We start from the raw sequence: 24,601 nt of genomic DNA, 5'->3' as shown, positions 1-24,601 counted from the left end.
GTGCCTAAAGCTATATTCTGATGGAAATGTTCTTTCTTGAGTCCTGTCAGTGGTATAGTAATGTAATCTGGCTTTTGAAATTATTGTCATCTCATACATTTAATTTAAGTAAAGATAGCTGCATGGGATATGTAGATGCTGTGGACTAAGGCAACAGAATCATGGAACATTTTTTGAGTTACTATAGTGATTACACTGAAAATATTTTTTACTCCATTGTAACACACACACATAAACACACACATACAGTACCTGACCCCTCTTAAAGCTTTTGTGTATATCTGATATCCCTAGGTCTGGCACAGAGCCTGGCTTGGCATAGAGTAGATGCTCAATATATGGCAAAGTGAAGTGAAAACAGATATTGCATTGAAACACTGAAAGTCAGTATGCCCATATTTACATGGTACATTTGTTCCAGTCAAAGCTTTAAGGAGGGTGAGTGGGAATTCGTGTACTAAAAAATAATCCATTCTACTAAAAAAAGAATTCTTGGCCTAGAATATTTTCTGAAATGTAAAAAAAAATTCATTGTTTAACTTTTAAAAAAATCATAATTCTTTATAATGTGACCTAATTTAGGCTGAAATTTACCTTTGCATTATCTATCAATAAATAGAGTGGTAAGAAAATGAATAAATTAAGAATTACTGTAAGATCTTATTCAGTCTGCTTCAGAGAAAGTTTTCTTTCTTTACAGATCTTATGCACATTATAGCCAAATAATGATGCTTAATATAAATATTACTCACCTTTTAATTTTAAAAACTTAGGGGCTTCCCTGGTGGCGCAGTGGTTGAGGGTCCGCCTGCCGATGCAGGGGACACGGGTTCGTGCCCCGGTCCGGGAGGATCCCACATGCCGCGGAGCGGCTGGGCCCGTGAGCCACGGCCGCTGAGCCTGCGCGTCCGGAGCCTGCGCTCCGCAACGGGAGAGGCCACCACAGTGGGAGGCCCGCGTACCGCAAAAAAAAAAACTTAGCATACTTTTATTATTCTGAATTAGAATCACCCAATAGAAGGCACTCACATATGAACTTGATATAATTCTAAATTTTTCTGATCACTGTGTTGTTGGTCATTGTTTTATTCGAATAATTAAATGAAATAGTAAACTTTCTTTTTACAAAAAGAAACAGCATACATTTTGGGAGTTAACATTATATATGTTAACATTATATATATATTATTAATATTATATATATATTATTTAACATTATATATTAACATTATATATATATAATGTTAACATTATATATATATAACTATATAATGATAAAGTTGTACTTTTTTTAAAGCTAATACTTAAAAAATGCAGGTAGACTTCCCTCCAGTTAGTGCAAAATTGTGAATTTTGATGGTATGTCGTTTAATGGAATTCACACAACCATAGTGCTAATGGAAATGCTTATTAAAGAGAGGGATGCATGCCTCTTATGCTCAAGAGAAATGTTCAATGGCTGTTGAAATACTTTGACTGACCATTTGATTATTTTCTTCAAGGTCCTGATCACCCCCATTGTTTGTCATACAAACTAGAACTTGGATCAGACCAAGAAATTCCCTCTGATTGGTATCCATTTGCTACTGTTCAGTTTGGGATTCTTGACACCTATGCCTCAAGGACAGAGGTCAGGTCTCTGGGGGTGGAGAGTGATGTCCAGCCACAGAAACATGTTCATCAGCGAGCCTGCTACAACATCCAGGTACATCCCAAAGCCCTTGAGTTCAAGTTGGGGCTTCCGAAGCTTTGACCTGATTTGGCTTTAGATATTTGCTTTGCCCTCTTAGGTGACTGTGTGTGTGTGTGTCTGTGTGTATTTGACCTAGAAAAGAGTGATGGTCACCAGTGAGCCTAGTTCTTCCCCTCAGTTCTAGAGAACATTGGGAGCCTGAGGACAGTGCTGTGTACTTAACTCAGCTCTCAATGAAAAATGGGGCATTAAAAATAAGTTCACATTTCAGAAGCATACTTATAATAAAGATTTTGTTAGAACAGCATTTCCCAAGATGTGTTCTATGGAATATATGTCCCATATAATGATCCAAGAAGAAAATAAGTTGGGGAACGTCGTAAACTAAATTAATGTTGAACAAAGGCTCTGAGAAGTTCTGCAATAAAGAAACTTGTTAAACTTAACTCAGTTTCTCCCAACTCATCAATTATGGAATCTTGTCTCCTGTAAAACACCTATCAGTATCTTTTGGAATAGTATTCTGTGGAGCACTCTTTGGGAAATACTGAGTTACTCTATCACCACAATTTAAAATGTTCACCATCAGCTTATCTGCATTCTTGCGCCAGGTGAATTAAAGAGTGACATACACTTGCACAAGTTTGTTCCTAAACTTTCTTTGCCTTCTCATCTTCAGACTTAGATATAGAGATAACCTCTGCCACACATTTCCAATAGTATCTTTTAAAAAAAAATTTATTTATTTACTTTTGGCTGCGTTGGGTCTTCGTTGCTGTGTACTGGCTTTCTCGAGTTGCGGCGAGCGGGGGCTACTCTTCGTTGCAGTGCGCAGGCTTCTCACTGCGGTGGCTTCTTTTGTTGCGGAGCACGGGCTCTAGGCCCCTGGGCTCAGTAGTTGTGGCTTGCGGGCTCTAGAACGCAGGCTCAGTAGTTGTGGCACACAGGCTTAGTTGCTCCGCAGCATGTGGGATCTTCCCAGACCAGGGCTCAAACCCGTGTCCCCTGCATGGGCAGGCAGATTCTTAACTACTGTGTCACAAGGGAAGTCCCCCATAGTATCTTGAAATGGTGTGATTATATAAGACATCATTAGCACCAACTGGTGGTTCTATAATACAGTAACCAAGTCTGGATTTTTCTTTATTTTGGACTATCTGTTCAGAAGCCTGTATGTTTGGGTCCAGTGATTTTTACTGTGTTGGTAAAATGAGTGATGAATGGGTGCTGTTCTGTGCAGCCCCTTCAGGACTGAAGGACTTATTCCCTTGGCAGCTGGGAATTGCCCTGGATGAAGAAGGATGCCATGCTCCAGGTCACGCCCCCTTCCTAGGGCAGCCTGTGTCCAGTAACTGGTGGATCAGGGGTCTAAAGACCCTTTTGCCTCAAGTTGGAATAACCCTGAAGGGCCTTCCTGGCTTCAGCCCTCCCTGGGGCTCGGCTGAAGCCTTTACTGTGACTGCTTTGTGGCCCGACTTCCCCCTCTTCCCGCTCTGCTTCCTTCCCTCCCCTCCTCGCCAAGTGTCCTCCCCAGCAGCCCTCCTCAGTAAACTTTCTGCACCTCAGTCTCCATCTCAGCATATGCTTCTTGGGGAACCTGACCTGTAACACTAGGCGTCTAAGTATTACGTGTGACTGAAATGTGTGTCAGGTGCTCGTGGAGACGTCATTTATACTATTTGCTGTTCATGTGATGTGCCAGTTTCACATAGTTGTAGAGGACCGCTCAAAATTATATACCAAAGTCTCTTTAGCTTTAATAGCACTGGTGGCAGTCAGTTTCAAAATGTTATCTTCCATTTAATAAGTATTTATTGAGCAATTTCAAAATGCCAGCTGCTGCTGTAGGTGCTGGGAACACAAAGGTGAACAAAAGACAGCTCCCTGTCCTCATAAAGCCTACCTTCTAGTGGTGGAACAAAAAATAATTAGTAAACAAGCAAATAACTTAATTTTAAGTAGTGACAAGTTCTAAGAAGAGAGTAAAAGAGAGTCACAGGATAGAGAGGGATGGAGGGCTTCCTTATCTAGAGTGGTCCTGGAGGGCCTCTGTGAGGAGGTACCGTTTGAGGTGAGGTGAAAAAGATGAGGGGGCAGGCAGATGGTTTGGCCCAGCTGTTTACGGTTGTAAACTAGTTTTAGGTAGAGAGATGATTTTGGGTGTGCTCTAAATCTCAGGTGGGCCAGAGGCTGGATATATTATACTCGGGGGGATCTTTGATCACATGTCTAGCCAGATTTGTAAATGTCTTATCAGTATATGTAGTCTGTATACATTTTATAAAACCTGTGTCTGACTTAGAAGAAAGTTTGTCCTCTTCAAGATTTGACCCTAGAAGGGAAGGATCTGGGAGACCCTGTTGTCCCGAAAGAGAGCAGTGTGCTTCACATGGGAACGGGCATGACAGGGTAGAGGGGCTGTGTTTGTGTCCAAAGGATGAGTTGGCTACAGTCCTTGCCTCATTTACAAACGAGGACTGAAGAGATGTTACGCTGTGTTGCATTTGTTAATGCTGCCCCTGTTTTGCTTTTGCATGACAGGTTGAAATAGAAAAGAAGTGGATTAAAATCGATGGAGAAGACCCAGATAAAGCTGGTGACTGCGTAACTCAGTAGGAGTGTGGCAAGAGTCAGTGATGACGACCCGCTTTCCAGATACGTAATTCACGGAAACCACACAAAGTTCTGCTACTGTGGAGTGGAAATGACAGGTCCAGTGGTTACGTTTAGAGAAGTTTAGACCTGCAACGGAACCATCTGTACTTTATGCTTTTGATATGTTTGTGCCCTGGGGGTGTGATCTAAACTGTGTCTATAATTTTCATGATGTTTTTGTTTCCTAGTGAAACTCAAAGGCACTATTATTGTGACCTGACAGCCACTTGGCCAAAGCATTTTTGATTTTTGATTTCTTGGTGGCTGATTGTTTTGCCCTCTGGGTTACCTGGGGCCATATTTATTATCCTCCAGCCCCTACCTCTTCTTATTGAGCTAGCACTAGTACTAGAGGACGAGGCAATCAAAGGAGACATAAACCAAAGTACTTAATTTTCCCTCTTGCTCTTCTCTGAAACGTGGCTAGTTGTAGGATGATGTTGAAACCACAGGCTAACATGGAGATGTGAGACTATCTCTGACTCTGAATTATTTATCTTCCTGTCCTATTACCACACTGGTGAGTAATCATCAGCTGTATTTGGTACCTGTCTTTCACCCATGGTATCATTATTTTCAAAATACATTTGTATTCTGGTGTGTGCTGCAAAGAAGCTAGTTCTGTTGATATACATATTTTAGTACAAGTCACTAAAACATATTGCCCTTTGCTTGGAGAGATTCCTTTCAAAATGGAATCCCAGTATTGGACACTAGTTAAAATATTTATGTATGTTAAAAATGAATTTTTTTTTTTTTTTTTTTTTTTTTTTTTTTTTCTGTACGCGGGCCTCTCACTGTTGTGGCCTCTCCCGTTGCGAAGCACAGGCTCCGCACGCACAGGCCCAGCGGCCACATCTCACGGGCCCAGCCGCTCCGCGGCACGTGGGATCTTCCCGGACCGGGGCACGAACCCACGTCCCCTGCATCGGCAGGCAGACTCGCAACCACTGCGCCACCAGGGAAGCCCTAAAAATGAATTTTTAAAGTTCATGAATATTGTTTCCCAGAAGTGCAGACTCTAAGAATGTATTTTGATGAAGTATTTTTTTTTTTGTAATTAACACAAGCTTCTCTTGAGTAGAAGTCTAAATCATATTATGATTATTTTATGTTAGTTCTGCTATCATGCTATTTATGCTAATTCTGCTTAATTTAGAGTAATTTTCTTTAAAAGATGAGCGAAGTGAAAGACACTAGATTATTTTATCTACGTTTCTGAGAAGTGATAGTTCTATTCTTCAAAGTCAGGTAAATGTTTGTTTTTTAATGAAAAGCCAATGGCATTAGCAGTTATAATTCTGTTTATAATTTCCTTTCAGTGTTTACAGTGAAAGGTCAGACTTTTAAATTTAGGAAATCTATGTTCTAGGTATTTTTTTAGTCAGGAAAACATGTGGAAAAAACATGTGGTATTAATGTACCTTCAATTTATGTTGATCCTTAAATATGATTAGGATGTATTTTTCTTTCTTTACTAGATTTGTTTTGAGTCAAAACTGATACAATAGCGTTCTTCCAAACAACATTATTTGTTGGCCCACAGAGTTTGTCTCATACATTTAATTTAATGTTACATTACATTCATTTTAATCTGTTAAAAAATGCAGATTTTATAAAACAAACATTTATGATCTGTATCAATTAGCAGATTTAATGCTTTCATTATTTTACTGTAAAGGCAAAGAATGCAAAAGTTGACTGTTAAAATGAATTGGTATTGCTCTTTTTAACTTCAGCTGATGTATTGCTCATAATATCATATGCTTGAGACTCACTGTTGATGTATAGGAGGGCAAATCTATGTGCACGTCATTTAAAAAAATTTCCACCATCCTGCCTCATCATCTGGTGTGGCACATTCTGGAGCGACTTCAGTCTGCTCAGAACAAATATGGAGGCGGGCTGAACCTGATGCTGCTCCATGATACCAGGGATGGTAGCTGGGTTAATTACTGATGGTCCTTTCAGATCTGTTTTATGGCATCCTGCCCATAAAGAACTCAAGAGTCTGATTCAGATGAACGTGATGAATATTTACACCTCAAAGTACTTTCAGCACAGGGTTCAATTAATCACCCCTTAGGCTTCACAGGTTGCCAGTATGTGTGGGTACCTCACTGCTGGGGTCATTTATTCACCAGCCCTCCAGGCTTCAGCAACATCTCAAGATTCAGTGCTGGAAATGTAACAAAAGGCTGACTGAACAGCCCAAGTGAGTTTCTGCAGTAACACAAAGGTTGATGGCAGGAACAGCAGGGTGCTGCAGCGTAATTGTTCATTTGCACATCTATTAGGATCCTTAAATATTCATTACCTAACGTTAAATTAACATTCTGTGTCAGGTGGAGAGGCTTTTTAATACAATTCTTCTGACCTCAGAAATGGCAGAAGGTCAAATGTGATCCTGATGCTCTAAGTGAAAAATCGGGTAGGGCCCACTTAGACTTACAAATTAAGAAGTAGAATCTCCTTTGCCAGAAAGTAAATGATGATCTTCAAAACAACAACAATAAAAACTCCTGCTTTTTTTTTTTTTTTTTTTTTTTGCGGTACGCGCGCCTCTCACTGTTGTGGCCTCTCCCCTTGCGGAGCACAGGCTCCAGACGCACAGGCTCAGCGGCCATGGCTCATGGGCCCAGCCGCTGTGCGGCACGTGGGATCTTCCCGGATCTCCCCGACGGGGGCACGAACCCGCGTCACCTGCATCGGCAGGCGGACTCTCAACCACTTCGCCACCCGGGAAACCCCAGAAACTCCTGCTTTTAAGGTAGGGAATGGAGGAAGGAAGTGAATGAAGGAGGAACTACTTCTTTCTAGCATTTTAATTTAGGTAATTTAGATCAGTGCTTTATGAGTTTGACCCCCTTGCGGGTCATTTGTTTAATTGACACAATGGCAGACTTCCAAGGAGTTGGCCAGTTTGGGATGAATTGTTCTGCTCTAATTGGTTTGGTCTGGTTGCCTTACCAGTCAAAGGATCGTATTAACTATGTAAATGAATTCATGGCTTGATGGTTACCTGATCAATTTACAGATCTGAATTTAAGGACATTTCCTTTTTTTATGGGGATAGAAATAGTTTATCCATTAAAAAATAAGTATGGAAAAAAAACCCTTACTAGCATAAATAAAGGCTGGCATTTTTTGACCTGATTTATATATTAAACAGTTCTAGGGTTTTAGTTCCCTTCATTCTGGGTCTGTGCTTTCGATATAGCCCCTTCTCTTATAAATTAGGTCATAAGGCCTTCTTCCTTAATAATGACTAAGTATTATTGTATCTTATTCAAAATATGATTTTATGTCATCAATACAAATATAAAACAGATTGAGCCTTATTAATCAAGTAACGAAGTATTTTGTAGATTGCATATTGATTTTTAAAAATTAAAGATGTATTTCAAATGATTCTTGCTGTGCAATGGACTTATATCTTCTTTTGCAAGGTCTGGGGCAATTTTTTTTAAGGTATGAAATCAATTTCAATAACCTTAACCAATTGACTCCATCAGGCAAATGTATATCTGCTTCACTATTAAGGACTCAGTGTACATGGCATCTTGGCACATCCTGGAAAAATAACACAATCAAACTACAATTTGTGATGTTAAAGGATGATTTTTAAAAGAGGATATAATCATTACTCTCATAAATATGAATATGTGCCCAAGATCTTACTAAACTCATTAACTAATGAGGGAACTGGTAAGATGTTACAAGTGGTTCTGAGGAGAATTCAAAGAGCAGAGATATGTACAGGAAATAAGGAATTCTGAAAAGAATTTACAAATAGATGCAAAATGGATCTATCCATAGGCCAATATCAATAATAAATTTCCCCTAATTAATTTACATTTGTATATCATGTATGTTATTATCAGTTTTCTAAAATTTACAGAGTTGTAAAATAACTCAAAGACAATGAAGGTGTTGATAACCTGGATAAATGAACTAGTTAGTCTTCCACAATTCTTCCCAACGGGACGAACTTTATCACCAGGAGAATTCTATGGAACTTTCAAACTTGGGCAACTAGAAATGGTGTGCATGTAAGGAAATTTTTTTAAGTTTAGAAAATTATTTTTTTGTAATTTTACAGAATCTATTTCAGATAAAGTATGTGTGTTTTGGGGGGGGTATTAAAGATATTAAGATAAATCAGCTCTAATAAAAACCAACCTAGCAACCTCTCCACCCGCCCTTTACATGAGGAAGCTGCCATGTGTTGAAATTCAATTCTTATCTAGCTATATTAAAGTTAATTTCAAAACTGCATCAGGAAATGAAACTTCATAGAGGCCAGATCATTTGGAACTGTTTTAGCCACTACTGAAATTAACTGGGCTTGACTCTCATTGGGCAGGAACAACAAAAAGATTAAGTAACATAAACCAATCCTATTTATAACAAAATTTCTCAAATTCCGTCAATCATTTCTTTCCTATTTTGTCTCAACTTCACCTAGACTCGCCCCCACCAATTTGTGTAGACACAAGGTGATTTCACTACATTTTGCTTGGTCTCTTCCAGCCCCTCTCCATTCTCAGCAGCTACTCTACTCCCAGGACCTTTTGTGCTCTTACCCGGGGTCCTAATGGACACGGCTGGGTGTATTTAATTGAACCATGTGAAATTGACAATATTTTACCATTCTTGATGGCAATTTCATGGTGCTCAACCTAATTGCCTGCATATTTCCCCAGTTTATACTGAAACAAAAGATTTTTGCTATAATTGTTAATAAGATCCTGCTTAGACCTGGCATCTAAATACGAATTTGTCAATTTTTAAAGCAAGACAGAATTGCTAGCCAGAAAGCAAACAGTTGAGTTACAAAAACTACCTTAGATAAAAGCTCCAGGTGATTTTATGCCTTAAAATCATGTCCTGTCTGTAAGGAGAACAGATTAGACGAGATGCCCCATGTTTTAAAAGATTAAAATTCATTTCTATGAGACTGCCTAGGAAAGAAATGCAAATCACCACTATACTTCGGGGACGGCAACATTTCCCTCATCTTCGCCTCATCTATCTGCTCCAGAAGTGCCGTACAAACCTCAGGTGGGATGATAGCATATTTAAATAATATGATTGTGTGTGTTGACATTTTCCTGAAAAGCCCATTTTTGTACTATCCAGAATTGCTATGAATTCCCTGTAATACAATTTGCGGTATTATCTTGAAACAGAAGAGGGCGCTCGCCGGCAAGCTGCCGCTGCCCAGAATGAGAAACAGCATTTGAATTTGATGGTGCTTATATTATGATTAATAAAATATCTTGGGGGCATTTTGTAAAGCATTTTCAAAGCATTGTGAATCCAGTGGAGTATAATTAAAATTAATGCAATAGACAAACACTTTAAAGTATTCCTAGTGCCTTGTCTAAAAAGGCTGTTGAATACAATTTTACACATCCCAAAGATTTAAAGACCATACTTATCTCTAAACATTTTAAGTACTAAAGAGATAGAAAAATAGTGCCTTTCTTCTCAACACATTTCAAACAAACTTTTTCTAATGAGAATTAATTAACTCTAAATATGTTTACTTTGAAAGATGTATAACATATTACAATGAATCCATCACATTCAGCTTCTGAGCTTTCAGGTACATATATCAAGATCGATGTGGTCTCTAAAGAGCTCCAGCCCAGGATTGTACGTTCAGGTTCTGAGGTAAGAACAAGCAAATATGTGCTTTCGGGAGAATATTCCATGCCACCTTGACTCAGGGATAAGACTTTACCCTGTTTAGTTCTCTGAAATCAATAATGAGCATTGTCTTTTCAAGATGGGCTCTATCTTTCTCTCAGAAATCTTTCTGGGTAGATGATGTCATTCCCTTATAAAGCCTGTTAGAACAATGTGTTTCCAAAAACCTTAGAGCATGAGTAAGTCTATGAATGTGGCCTAACATTTGAGGCATTCCTGAAGCTGTCTTCCACACTCTGAAGTACAGAAGGCTTGTTTAAGACATTGGGTGCCTTAAGTGGTGACTTTGAATCACCTCAAAATGTTATGTGACGATTGCTCCAATTAATTGTCTTGCTAATTCTAATGTTTACTGCGTGTCTACTAAGTACCTGCATTTTTCTAGGCACTGGGGTAAACAATCACAGAAACAGCAAGTTCCTGTTCTTGTAAAGGATATGTAATAGTGCGGGAAGTGAGACAATGAACAGGTATCGGGCTGTGATCATTGCTATGTAAGAAAAATAAAAGCAACAGAGTGGCAGAGAATGCCCTTTTAGATAGGTTGGTTAAGAAGGTCCTGTCTGATCTGAGATGACATTCTAGCAGAGACCTGAAAGAAATGAGAAGATTGTGTCCAGCAGAGGGAACTCCTAGTGCAAAGGCACTGCAGTCAAGGTGTGCTTAGCCTGTCAGAGGAACACCAAGGAGGCAGGGGGCTATAAGGTGGCCAGGACAGAGTGAGCAAGGAGGATGGTTGGGGGAGGAATCAGAGAGGTTGTGGGTAGGTGAGGGGAGCAGATCAGTAGGCCTCAATGGGCTCTGGGAAAGGCTTTGTGTGAGACGCAAACCACTAGAAGGGTTTGTGTGGAGGAGTGACATAAACTGAATTACATGTTAAGATGGTTCCATGGGCATAGAAGCGGGGCAATGAGAGAAGCAGAGAGAGCAGTTAGGAGGCTACTGCAATAACCCAGGTGAGAGGTGATGGTGACTAGGGTGGGAGATGAAAAATGGTTGGACTCAGAACATGTTTGAAATACAGAGCTAGTAGTGTGTGCTGATGGATTGGATTGGATTCCCAGAGTGAGGGAAAGAAGGGAACCGAAAATGACTCCCGGAGTTTTGGCTGAGCAGCTACAAAATGGAGCTGTCTTTTACGGAGAAGGGGAAGACTGTTAGGAGAAAGTTTGAGGAGAGAGATCAGAAATTCAGGTTTGGATGTGTTAACTCTGGGTGCCTATCAGATATCCAGTTGGAGACAGTAAGTAACAACTGGCTATATAAGGAAGGACAGAGGTCTGGGCTAGGGATGTGACTTTTAGAGATATCAGTACTTAAAGGTGTGAGACTGGATGAGATCACCTAGGAGTGAATATAAAGAGTAGAAGTGGTCTGAGAACTGACCCTTTGGATTCTCTAAAGTTCAGAGGTCAGGAAAGTGAGGATGATCCCCTAAAGGAGACTTGGGAAGAGTAGCTCACTAGAGTAAGTGTAATCAGCTGCTTCAAATTCTTCTTATAGGATAAGATGAGGACTAAGAATTGACCATTGAATTTAGCAACATGGAGAACATCCGTGAACTTGACAGACAACTCAAGTGCATGTGGAGACAATGAGTAGATGGCTTTTGGGGGGAGCTTTGTTGCAAATATGAACTTTGGGACAGTAGCTGGTGAGGTTGAGTTCTTTTTTAACATCCCTTCAACCCTGAGACCTAAGTCTTGGCTTTGGTCTTTACTAGTGTCTCTCCATTATTATTATTTTTTTAACCTTATTGATATTGACTCTTGCTAAAAATTTCCTCCTCTTTCTCACTGTCAGCACTTATAGAAAATGATTCCTTGTCATCTTTCAATCCCATGTCATCTGAATCTTGTGTGATTTATATCTTCAGATGTGCCTATTTCTTCAGTTTTCATTAACTGTATGTGTGGTGTTGAAGGTATTATATACTTCAATATAAATTCAGCCATTGCTTCAATTGTCTCTTGTTTTGCTTTTAAATATTTTCTTGATTGAACTCTACTGGTCAGTGTCATTTCATGTTGATGTGGTGAACACCTGCAAATTCTTCCAAGTTCCTAGAGGACAAAATATACATAACTATTTTTTGTTTGTTTGTTTTTGGCTGCGTCAGGCCTTTGTTGCGGCATGTGGGTTCTTAGGTTGCGACGTGCTGGCGTCTCTCTAGTTGTGCTGCATGGGCTCTGTAGTTTGTGGCATGCAGGCTCTCTAGTTGAGGAGCACAGGCTCAGTAGTTGTGGCGCGCGGGCTTAGTTGCCCCGTGGCATGTGGGATCTTAGTTCCCTGACGAGAGATTGAAACTGCGTCCCCTGCATTGGAAGGTGGTTTTTTTACCACTGGACCACCAGGGAGGTCCCATACACAACTATTTATTTAGTAGTTTTTATATTTACCTAAGAGTTTATACTTTGATTCTTTGTTATAGTCTGGTATAATAATACTCTGTGTCAATAGTTTTCTAGTAACTAATAAATGAACTTTAATAAAATTAAAACATTTGGAAAAAGTACAATTTAAGTAGCTGCTGATGTATTTTCTTGATTCCTTCTTTAGTTTTAAAACAATTAATGATTAAAATAGAAGAATAAATGTCAATTTAAAATATATTATTATTCAAATACAGTATTTCACGTGTAAAGTAACCAAACAAAACTATTACATCTTGCCATTCATACTCTGCTACACTCTTTTATTTTTTATTTATTTATTTATTTATTTATTTTTGTGGTACACGGGCCTCTCACTGTTGTGGCCTCTCCCATTGCGGAGCGCAGGCTCCGGATGCACAGGCTCAGCGGCCATGGCTCACGGGCCCAGCCGCTCTGCAGCATGTGGGATCTTCCCGGACCGGGGCACGAACCCGTGTCCCCTGCATCGGCAGGCGGATTCTCAACCACTGCACCACCAGGGAAGCCCTGCTACACTCTTTTAAAGACACAAATAGCAACTCCAAGTAAGTGGTCACGTAGAATGACAGAACTGAAGTAACTCAAGTTCTATTTCTTCATATTTATGATCATTGTTTATTTTGAATCTATGGTTCAAATCCAGGAATACATAGTACCAAAGGGGATGGAGACAAGAATTGTGCCTGAAGCAAGTTTGGACAATTCTGGACCATTATGTATTCCCACAACAAATATGTGTATCTAAGTCCACATGTGTCCTGGTCCAACTGTGTAACTGGGAGTTTTCCAAATTAACTTCTATGTAGAACACAGTGTTTATTAAATGTTAAGTTTATTAAATGTGTTTATTAAATGTTAAGAAATTAAAATGTGCCAATGAAAAAATAGTGCCAATTTGAAGCTTACATATGCATTATTAAAACAACAGTAATTGTAGCAACTGTTTAGAACACTATGCCAATAAATAAGTTGGGGAGGGGGGCATTTTAGCTCAGACGTTGCTTAGAACTGTCAGCACATGGTGATAATAGAAAGCAGATTTTTATGGGAATTCCCTGGCAGTCCAGTGGTTAGGGCTCTGTGCTTCCACTGCAGGGAGCATGGGTTCAATCCCTCATTGGGGAACTGAGATCCTGCAAGTGGCATGGTCAAAAAAAAAAAAAAAAAAAAGAGAGAGAGAGAGAGACTTTTAGTCAATTTCCTTATGTATTTAAATTCTCTACAGACAGTGTGTACCATTATTGCCTGCACCCAGGACTGACTGCCCTCTCCCTCGTCCTTGGTATACCTCAGGTGGTGAATATCTCTGTAGGCTAGCAGTGATCAGTTGTGAAAGGAAAACTGATGTTGCAGAAGACAGAGGGAGAAAATTGCTAGGGCCGTATCTCTGAGTAGATCAGAGGGGATGAGATCAGCCAGCAGAGGGCTTATTTAGATAAGGGTGTAAACAGTTCACACATTGCAGTTGCAGGCAAGGCAGAGTTTACGGGTACAGATGCAGGCAGGCCTATATATCCAAGGTATTATTTCTTAGTTTCTTTTACAGAAATGGAATTGGATTCAGAGACCTTCCACCCTCCCACAGAGGGTGGGTGTCTATGAATTTCCTTTAAGGACCCTTTATGACCAACTTTGATTTTATTTTTTTGAGTACTTTGGTCATGTCCTTCACTTTATTTGCTCTTTACTGGTATTAATGCTTGAATATCAACTATGCTGACCCAGCGGGCACATTTTTGTGATTTTTGGAACTGAGACTATGAATTCCCTCTAACAGAGAATGAATGTTCTGATTGGGGAAACCCAATTGTGATCACTGTAGAATTTAGTCTCTTTCTGCTTCTCATCTTTCTGCAGAAAGATGCTGCAGATCTGAGAGGGGCTGCATGGGGTGGGAGATGGCACCCAGTTGCCACGCTTGTCCTTTTCTGTAGGGTTTTGTTTTGATATTTTCACACTGCTCAGAGAGAATTCCACCCAAAGGTCCTCAAGTGCCATGAAAAGGACAAGGAAAGAGCAACTTTGAACGGTGGCATTGTTAAATGCCAAGAGCCTGCCTCTCCAGTGGATTATTTTGAGACACTGAAATACTTTTCAAAGGCTTTGCTAAGTACTCGTTGTGGAAAAGGACGAATCCTATATTAAACTTACACTGGAACCAGGAGTGGCCTTGGGTAAAATTGTGAACTAGATGATGTTTGTCACCTTTTTATTACCTTTTCCCCCATCAGTGGATGCTCCATCCCCTTCCCCTAAAGTCTCTTGGAGTCTTCCCCCTCTCTTCCTCTTTGCCTTGTATGATTGACTGCCAGAAAAGGCTATACATTGGTAACTTAGATCTTATTGTTCTTCTCCGGGGAAATTGCTTCTGCTGCAGGCTTTTCAAACAGAGCTGCTCATTCTTCCTTACCCCCACAGACTTCTAACTGCTTCTCTGCTTCCTGTGTGGTCATCCTCCAATCTACCTCCACGCTGTAGTCAGTGGAGAACATGTAATCTGGACCTTACTTACCAGCCAGCCTTAGCTTTGCCAAGATTTCCCTGTTCTCTATCCTCTGGCCAAACCAAACTGCTGTCATTTCCTCAAACCCACCGCGTTCCCAAGAGGTATAGACACCCCAAGCTTTGGCTTGTACAGTGCCCTCTCCCTGGAACACCCTTCCTTGCCCCCTTCCTTTGTCGCTTACTCATTCCACAGATTGAAGTTTAGGCATCCTACTCCAGGAAGCCTTCCCTGACTACCCTCATTCAGGTTAGTTGCTCCTCATAAATAATTTTTAGTACTAATCTCATTATATTGTAGATGCTTGTGTATTTCTCTTCCCCCTCCTCCCCAACTAGGATTTCGATTGGGGTGGCTCTGTCCACAGGGACTTCCCATTTTTGGGGAAGAGGCCCAAATACAGGGGTGGTGGTAGGTGATGGTAGCATCAATGTCAATTAATCATAAGCTTAACCAGAGCTTATGATCGATATGTTGGATAAAAAATTTTGAATGAATGAATGATAGGATGAATTTAGATCTATGCACCACTTCTCTTAAACATAGTTGCAATTTAGTCCCTAATTTTCCCCAACAAACAGGCTAGAAATTCCATTTTACAGTAGTTTCACAGTATATTCAAATCAATAACATTTTTAAACATCTTTATTGGAGTATAATTGCTTGACAATGGTGTTAGTTTCTGCTGTATAACAAAGTCAATCAGCTATACATATACATATATCCCCATGTCTCCTCCCTCTTGCATCTCCCTCCCACCCTCCCTATCTCACTCCTCTAGGTGGTCACAAAGCACCAAGCTGATCTCCCTGTGCTATGTGGCTGCTTCCCACTAGCTATCTATTTTACATTTGGTAATATATATAAGTCCATGCCACTCTCTCTCTTCATCCCAGCTTTACCCTTCCAAATCAGTAACATTTAATGAATGCTTTCCATATTGGAGGTACTATGCTAGGAACTCAGGGGGCATATAATGATGAATAATAGCCTCAGTCCTCAAGAAATTTAAAATCTATCACACTTATAATTACAAATACACTTTTTCTTAATAAACACACACATATATCTTCAAGGGCTTGAAAAGATTAAAATGTCTATTTTAAAATTTGGTTTAAATTTGTTTGTGAAAGCTGCTGAAAGTGAAGAAGAACCTTTAGGCTTTTAGCTCCTACGGTGTGCTAGGGATCGAGTTTTTTCATTTAATACTCAAAATCCAATAAAGTGTTATTTCTGGTTGTGAAATGAGAGTATCTGTCTTTTGTTAAAAGTATTTTGGAACCATTCTGTAACTGCAGAAGGTTTTTTCCTGCACTTGAAAGGAGACCAGATACTTAATTTCCTTGACCTGTCCACATAAGGATAAAATGTGGCCTTAAATGAAAATGGGGAGTTATTGCTTTATGGGTACAGAGTTTCACTTTGGCAAGATGCAAACAGTTATGGAGGTGGATGGTGGTGATGGCTGCACAGCAATGTGAATGTACTTAATGCCACTGAACTGTACACTTAAAAATGTTAAGATGGCAAATTTTATGTTATGTGTATTTTACCACAATTAAAAAGAAATTAGTTCCAACCTAAAGAAGAGAGCCTCCCCTGATACCTTTCAACAGCTTTGTTGAGGATTAATTTATATATCATAAAATTCACCGGTTTTAAGTGTACAATTTAATGTTTTGTCGTATAGTCACAGAATTGTACCACCATCACCACAGTCAATTTTAGAACATTTCCGTCTCCCCCAAAAGCTCCTGCAAGCCTATTTTCAGTCACTCCTTGTTCTCATCCCAGCCCCAGGAAGCCACTAATCTAATTTCTGTCGATGTATATTTGCCTTTTCTGGATATTTCATAAAAATAAAATTTTATAATATAGGCATTTTGTCTCTGGCTTCTTTCACTTACTATGTTTTTGAGGTTCATCCATGTTGCTCATCCAGGTTCATGCATGTATCAATACTTCATACCTTTTTATTGTTAAATTGTATTCCATTGTATGGCTATATCACATTATTTTTAATATATTTATTTATTTTTGGCTTCATTGGGTCTTCATTGCTGCGCGTGGGCTTTCTCTAGTTGTGGCGAGCAGGGGCTACTCGTCGTTGCGGCGCGTGGGCTTCTCATTGCGGTGGCTTCTCTTGTTGCGGAGCACGGGCTCTAGGCGCGCGGGCTTCAGTAGTTGTGGCACACCAGCTTAGTTGCTTCGCGGCATGTGGGCCCAGACCAAGGCTCGAACCTGTGTCCCCTGCATTGGGAGGTGGATTCTTAACCATTGCGTCACCAGGGAAGTCCCTATACCTCATTTTATTTACCCATTCATCCCTTGGTGGACATTTGGTTTTTCCCCACTTTTTCACTATCATCAGTAGCTCTGCTACAAACATTTATGTTCAGGTATTTATGTCAACATATGTTTTCATTTCTCTTGGGTGTGAGTGGAATAGCTAGGTCATATGTTAAATTTATACTTAACTTTTCAAGAAACTGCCAAACTGTTTTCCAAAGTAGCTACACCATTTTACACTTTCTTCACATTCTTGCCAACACTGGTTTGTGCCTCTTTGGCTTCTGTTTGTTCCCTCTGTTCTTTTTTTTCTTTTTGCGGTACGTGGGCCTCTCACTGTTGTGGCTTCTCCCGTTGCGGAGCACAGGCTCCGGACGCGCAGGCTCAGCAGCCATGGCTCACGGGCCCAGCTGCTCCGTGGCATGTGGGATCCTCCCAGACCGGGGCACGAAGCCATGTCCCCGGCATTGGCAGGCGAGCTCTCAACCACTGCGCCACCAGGGAAGCCCTGTTCCCTCTGTTCTTTATTTCTCTTTTCTTTTTCTTTTTTTCTGCCTTCCTGTTGGTTATTTATACATTTTTTTAGAATGCCATTTTGATTTATCTATAGTATTTTTGAGTGTATTTCTTTGTGTAGCTTTTTTTTTAGTGGTTGCTCTAGGTATTACATTATACACGCATAACTTATCATAGTCAACATTTTTACCAGTTCCAGTGAATTGAAGAAACCGTGTTTTCCTTTATCCTCCCCCACTGATAATAGAATTTGAGAACCACATGAGGCAATATTACAATTTTTGCTTCAACTGTCAAACATACTAGCAAATTCAAAAGAAGAAAAGTCTACTATATTTACATATATTCTTACTTTTCATTCTTCTTTCTTCCTGATATTCCTCCTTTTTATCTTTTCCTTTCTATTTCAAAACTTCCTTTAGCCATCCTTTTAGGGTGGTTTTGCTGGTGATAAGTTATCTTAGTTTTCTTTCATCTGAGAATGTTTTGATTTTCCCTTTATTTCCTGAATAATATTATCACTGGGTATGGAATTCTGAGTTGATGGTTCTTTTCTTTTAGCACTTTTCTTTCAGGCCTCTTTCTTCTGGCCTCCATGGTTTCTGACAAGAAATCCACTTACATTTGAATTGATTGTTTTCTCTCTGTTGTTCAAATTGGGTTATTTCTATTGTTCTATCTTCAAGTTCACTGATTCTTTCCTTTCTCATTTCCATTCTACTGTTGAGCCCTGCACTAGTGTCCTAGGGCTGCCATAACAAACTACCATAAACTGGGTAGTTTAAAATAACAGAAATTTATTGTCCTAAGTTTGAAGTTTGGCTAGAAGTTTGAAATCAAGGTGTTGATAGAGCCATACTACCTCTGAAACTTGTAGGGGAGAATTTCTTCCTTGTCTCTTCTAGCTTCTGGTGTTTGCCAATAATCCTTGGTGTTCCTTGGCTTGTAGACGCATCACTCCAATCTCTGCCTCTGTTCTCACATGGCTGACAGATCAAAATACCTTTTTTAGGGGGGACATAATTCAATCCATAACAAGCCTATCCATTGAACTTTTAATTTTGGTTATTGTATTTTCAGTTATAAAATATCCATTTGGTTCTTCTTTATATCTTCTGTTTCTTTGCTGAGACTTTCTATTTTTTCATTTGTTTAAATCGCCTGTTAAATTGCGTGCTTAATTGCTCATTAAAGCAGTTTTATGAAGGCTAGATTCTTGTCAGATAATGCCAGATAATTCTAACCTCTTAGTTATCTCTGTGTTAGTGTCAATTGTCTTTTCTCATTCAAGTAGAGATTTTCCTGGTTCTTGGTAAAACAAATGATTTTCAGTTGCATCCTGGACATTTTGGTTATTATGAGACTCTGGATCTTGTTTAAATCTTCTATTTTTGTATGTTTCCTCTGGCATAGGGCCAGTAGGGGAAAGTGAAAGTACCCACTTGCTATTGCCAAGGTTTCCAGGCCTTATTTCTGGCTCAACCTCTGTTGACAGCCCAGGGGAGGAGGGTCTTCTCGTGACAGTTGGGTAGGGTAGGGGTTCAGGCCCCCCACCCGGCTTCCACTGACATCACGCTGGTTGACGCAGGGAAGGGGACCTTGTAACTCCTTCTCACATGGCCCCCATGGACACTGCAGGGGGAGGTCTCAATATCACCCAGCAGGAATGAAGGTCTTGGTCTTCTCTGACACAACCCTAGTGGCTGGTGGGGATGCCTCATCATAGCTGGGCTGGGGGGACGAGTCCAGGCATCCCAGGCGGCCTCCAGTGACATTGTGGGGTTGGCTGCACCTCGTTACAGCTGGGCAAGAGTGGAAGTTTAAACTCCCTACTCTGCCTTTGCTGATGGCTCTGGGGTGGGGCTGCTTTTTTTCTGTGGCTTTTGAAGTAGGGCAGTTATTGTCTAAAAGTTTTCTGTCTTGCTGCCCCTTTTCTGGTCCCTAGCTAGAGAAAAAAGGCTTTTGTTCCTTTTGGTCTGTGATTTTTGATGTTTCTGGGTTGCAAGCTTCACCAGTACCCAGGCTGGTATAGGAGAGGCAAAAAGAAAACAAGGGGATTTACTGCTTTGTCATTCTTTGGGTTTTGAGGTCCCTAACTGTCTATGCTCTTCTCTCCACCTTGCAGAGTCTTCTTATCTTTGTTTTATGTATAATATCCAGAGTTTTTTTTAGCTGTACTTAGCAGAAGGAATAGGAAGGAATGTGTCTACTCCATGTTGTCCCTGCCTCTCCTGATATAATATTCAAGATGCTACCTTTACATCTTACAAATTGAGACCAATTAGGAAAGAAGATAAGTACAGTTATTGTGGGAACAAAGCTGGTTGGTTCTTTCCAGGTCATAGCCTTAGGTTCAATTTATTGGTCTTTACCTCTCATCTTCTCTAAGTAGAAATTTAGGTTGGAAAATTCACTGGAGGCAACAGACATTATTCTTGCTAATATTTCATGTTCACATTTGATTATACACATTGTGATTAAAGAAATGAAAATGGAATAATTTGTTAGCTTGGAAATTACTGAATTCTTATCAAGACCCTGATGAGAATGTTGAAAAGCAGCCATAGGGAAAACTGTGTTTGAAGTCATCCTTCACACTTTCCTTGAGTTAATTATAGTCGCTAATTTTCATATGCACACAATGTATTCATCTCTTTAATATTAAAACATTTAAAAATAGGTAGTAATGTGAACATTAACAGTGTTCCACTGTGTGATAAGGTCACCAGTTGGCCATTGTACTGTGTCACATGGTCATTTTAACTGAAATCCTATTGGGGTAGGGGTAGGGATTCATCGTGGTGGAATTGTATCTGATGTTCAAATGATATAAGTTGATTTTAGAGTTGTATTAGAAAATGGAAGATGTTATAAAAGTGCAGAGTATAAACAAATCAGAACTACTAACATTGCAGCCATTTCAAAGTTACAAGGTGAGGCAGAGATTATGTGGATTTTCATTTCCTGAATGATGTGAAGGATGAAACAGAGGCAGAGAAACACAATACTGCTGGGTTTAGAGCACTGGGTGAAAAATGTTCAGAAACTAATTGTGAATATTTGCTGCCTTGAGGCATATGCTCATAGCCTAACTTGTATTTTTCATTACTGGTAAATATATTATTTAGAGTCTAGAGTTACTGAAATGCCCTGCATTTGACTGTAAAATTTAATATGTAAAAGATAATGGGCTGTCTCTAAAATACATTTTTAAAAACATTCTTATTCAGAGAAAGGACTTCATAGATATGGCCTTTTCTCCCAATAAACAAAGAGAAGTTTTTTCTTTACTTTTATAATAATATCACTGAAACCTCTAGGCAAAAGTAATATGAACTTATAGAATGCAGAGAAATTAATCTGATTATTAAGATTTGCTTAAATGTTGCAAAACTAGTGTTGATTACAAATGACATGTTACATAGATATTATAGCCTCTAAACAAAACAGGAGAAAATGAAAATCTGATTCTCTGAACTGTGATGGGCAATTGGGGAAGAGCTTTGTATTTTGCCACAGGTGTAATTTCAGAAACTGTATACTCAAAGTGAGACCAAAGCTCAGCACTCCTTTTTTATTCTCTAATTGCTAATGTAAAAAAAAAAAAAGTTACTGTAAAATTGCCTCACTGAGGCTTTGGGATCTTGAAATTTCATTTTTAGCATCAAAAGTCTTTTTTTTTTTTTTTTTTTTTGCGGTATGCGGACCTCTCACTGCTGTGGCCTCTCCCGTTGCGGGGCACAGGCTCCGGACGCGCAGGCCTAGCGGCCATGGCTCACGGGCTTAGTTGCTCCGCGGCATGTGGGATCTTCCCGGACCAGGGCACGAACCCGTGACCCCTGCATCGGCAGGCGGATTCTCAACCACTGCGCCACCAGGGAAGCCCCTAGCATCAAAAGTCTTTTGTGTATGCAACACACTTCCCCTCTGAGTTTGAAAAGTTGACAAAAGAAATGTGATCATTACATGACTGCAACAGTCTGCTTGTTTGATGATAACCTGATGTCAAATATCAGCCTATAAAGATTCCTTTACATACTTTTCAAATGCTCTTGTGACTGATGAGGGTACTCAAGAAACTTTAAATGCTGAGATTACAATGAGGAAAAACCAAGCCTTCACTAGGCACAGTCCAATCAGAGAATGGGTCCTGTATTAGTTATCCCATTTTGTGTAACAAATTATCCTCAAACTTAACGGCTTAAAATGATAACTATTTATTATCTCACACAGTTTCTGGTTCAAAGTCTCTCAAAGGGATGCAGACAAGTCAGGGCTGCAATCATCTGACAGCCCAAATGGGGAGGCTTCAATTTCCAACAGGCATCCCTGTTGGCTATGGGCTGGAGTCTTCATTCCTTGCCACATGGGCCTCTCCGTAGGCAGAGTGCTTGACTGTCCTCACAACATGACAGCTGTCTTCTCCCAAGTGAGTGATCTGAAGGAATCCTAAGGAAGGAAGCCACAGTCATTTATAACCTAATCTTAGAAGTGATACATCATTACTTCTGCTTTATTCTGTTGGTCACCCAGACAAACCATGCTGCAGTGTGGGAGGGGAGAACACAAGGACATGAATACCAGGAGGTAAGGATCTTTGGGGACCATCTTGGAAGCTGGCTATCTCAGGTCCAGAGCAGATTTGCAACTTGGATTCACCTGGAATGTAGGTTAAAGTATACCTCCTCTAAAGGCCATTGTCTATTATTGGGAAGAAACTATATCTTAGTCTACTAGTGACCATGCAGACAGACCACCAGGGGCAAGTGGAAAGTTACTGACATTTCTCTGCCAGTTACATAACCTCTCGGCAACCTGAGTCTACTAAGTATACTAAGAAACAACAGTTCAACTTAGTCACACTTTTTATGGGTACCAAGGTCCACATTTAATTTCAAAAGTATGTATGATCTATAGTATAGCCCTGAGAAGGGTAAAATATATAATGGAGTAATATAAAACAGTATGCTGTCACAAAAAGTTAGGTGATTACCAATCCTATGCATTTAGGAATAAAGTTTTAAAATTGGCTATGAAAAAGATGAAAAATGAGATTTTTCGGCAATAAGCTGAATAATTGAATAATTTAATTGAATTTTTATGATATCAGTAGGAATCAATGACTGCTTTTAGCTTTCTGTTTTGGGTGTAAGTTAAGTCACTTTGAATACTTCTGGTAGTAAATTGCCAGGTAGAGATACAATCATTAAAAATTACTATGTAATTATTCTTGGCTTTTTGTAAAAGAAATTTCAGATAGTTTTCAATTTAGTAAAGTCTTCTAAAGGGCTTCATATAAATTAGCTTCTTGAAACTCACAAACTGTAAGGTACCTGACCCAGGCAAAGCAAATACAGAATGGTTGGACATAAATAGCTCTACTGAACTTACATGCACAAATAAATAAATAAACAGCCAATTTTAAACCTGATAGGATTTTTAATCATTCAGTAACTTAGCCATCTGGTTAGGTCAGGATCTATCTGCAGGCTAGAAAGGCTGTTTTAAAAGGCAGAGTAGTGGCAATAAATGACTTGTTCCCTTATCTAACCCTCCAGGTTATCTGTGCTTACAGCTACCCTCAGCCCTAGGCAAGGTATGCCCCTAGATGCTCTACCCTTCAGGGGAAGGAGGGAATTATTACAGGTCAAGAATGTGATTTCTGCCTGAGAAGGAAAAGGAGCCTGGGTGGTATTGGGGTGCTGACTTTATTTTAGCAGTGGTTCTCCAACTTGGCTGCATAATAGAATCAGATTCTCTGGGGTGAGACTCAGGTGCCAAACCTTTATTAAGCTCCCCAGGTGATTTCAGTGTGCAGCCAAAGCTGAAAATCTTTGCTTTGGGACAGAGTCTCATTTAAGTGCCCATCAGAATCACCTGGAGAGCATGTTAAAGTTACAGAAGGCTAGGTCCCAGCCTCAGAGTTTCTGATTCAGTAGGTCTGGGGAGGGACCCAATAATTTGCATTTTTAACAGGTTTCCAGATGAAGCTGATGTTGCTGTTTTACACTCTTAGAACCAATCGTAAAAGAGTTTGACTCTTATTATATACTGGAGTTCAGCTGTGACTGGGGTGTAAGGGCAGGAATGAAAATTGGCAGAAGGATGGGACAGATATCACTAACTCCCCTCTTCGCAAAGGTAAAGTGAACTGGGATATACCGCTGCATTGCTCATCCCCTATTTTCTTAGCCTTTATTTTATAGATGAGAAAATAAAGCCTCTTCAAGGGTCATGTGAACGGCCCAAAGTTGGTTACACCGGACTTAACCAGCCCGTTTTATCTGGTCTCTTTTCACGTGCAGGTTAACCTCTTACCTACCTCTGCATCCCGACTCCACTTAACCCTGGTCATTAACCTTTCTCTCCTCCCATGCCCCGCCCCCAGCGTCCTGACGTAGTTGCGCTGACAACGTGCACTTACGTTCAAAGCACGCAAGGAGCAGTCCTATGAGGTGCATCGTGTGCTGCGCAAGCGCAAGGGGCGAGTTGCTGGAGCAGTGGTTATGGACTGCGTCAACCCGGTGGTAAGGACCACCACCCTGTGCTCTCGGCCTGCGGTCTGTGCAGAGGGAGCGCGGCCCTGGGCTCATGGCAGCGGTGCTCTGAACACCCTTTTTTCCCCTCCTGGCTCTTTACAGGCTTTCAGGAGCCCTCTCCCTTAGGGGTTCCTCTGTTCTTCTCCTCCGTGTTGTAGGAAGCGGATGAGGGCCAGTAGCTCAGCTGGAAGTTGGACCTGGCCCCCCGCCAGGAGAACAAGTGCCTCTCTTTTTCTCCTTCTTATTCCTCATCGAACTGAGGTTCTCTAGAGTGAGG

At 40.3% G+C, this 24,601-nt stretch overlaps 2 protein-coding genes across 2 annotated transcripts in view; both read left to right on the top strand.

The window, feature by feature from the left end:
• STON1 (stonin 1) overlaps window positions 1-8,729 on the top strand; it is a 57,531-nt gene extending 48,802 nt beyond the window's left edge. The window contains exons 3-5 of the mRNA XM_059078314.2: window positions 1,503-1,705; window positions 4,235-5,078; window positions 5,311-8,729. Coding sequence (XP_058934297.1) covers window positions 1,503-1,705; window positions 4,235-4,309 — 278 coding nt within the window. The 3' untranslated portion in view covers window positions 4,310-5,078; window positions 5,311-8,729. The remainder of the gene's footprint in view (window positions 1-1,502; window positions 1,706-4,234; window positions 5,079-5,310) is intronic.
• The window catches only part of GTF2A1L (general transcription factor IIA subunit 1 like), a 78,425-nt gene continuing 61,067 nt past the window's right edge, over window positions 7,244-24,601 (top strand). Inside the window, exons 1-3 of the mRNA XM_067006916.1 lie at window positions 7,244-7,331; window positions 9,317-9,412; window positions 9,945-10,027. Coding sequence (XP_066863017.1) covers window positions 7,244-7,331; window positions 9,317-9,412; window positions 9,945-10,027 — 267 coding nt within the window. The remainder of the gene's footprint in view (window positions 7,332-9,316; window positions 9,413-9,944; window positions 10,028-24,601) is intronic.

The sequence above is a fragment of the Kogia breviceps genome, chromosome 11 (genome assembly GCF_026419965.1).
Source record: "Kogia breviceps isolate mKogBre1 chromosome 11, mKogBre1 haplotype 1, whole genome shotgun sequence".
NCBI lineage: Eukaryota > Metazoa > Chordata > Mammalia > Artiodactyla > Physeteridae > Kogia > Kogia breviceps.
This window is presented reverse-complemented; position numbering and strand designations above follow the sequence as displayed.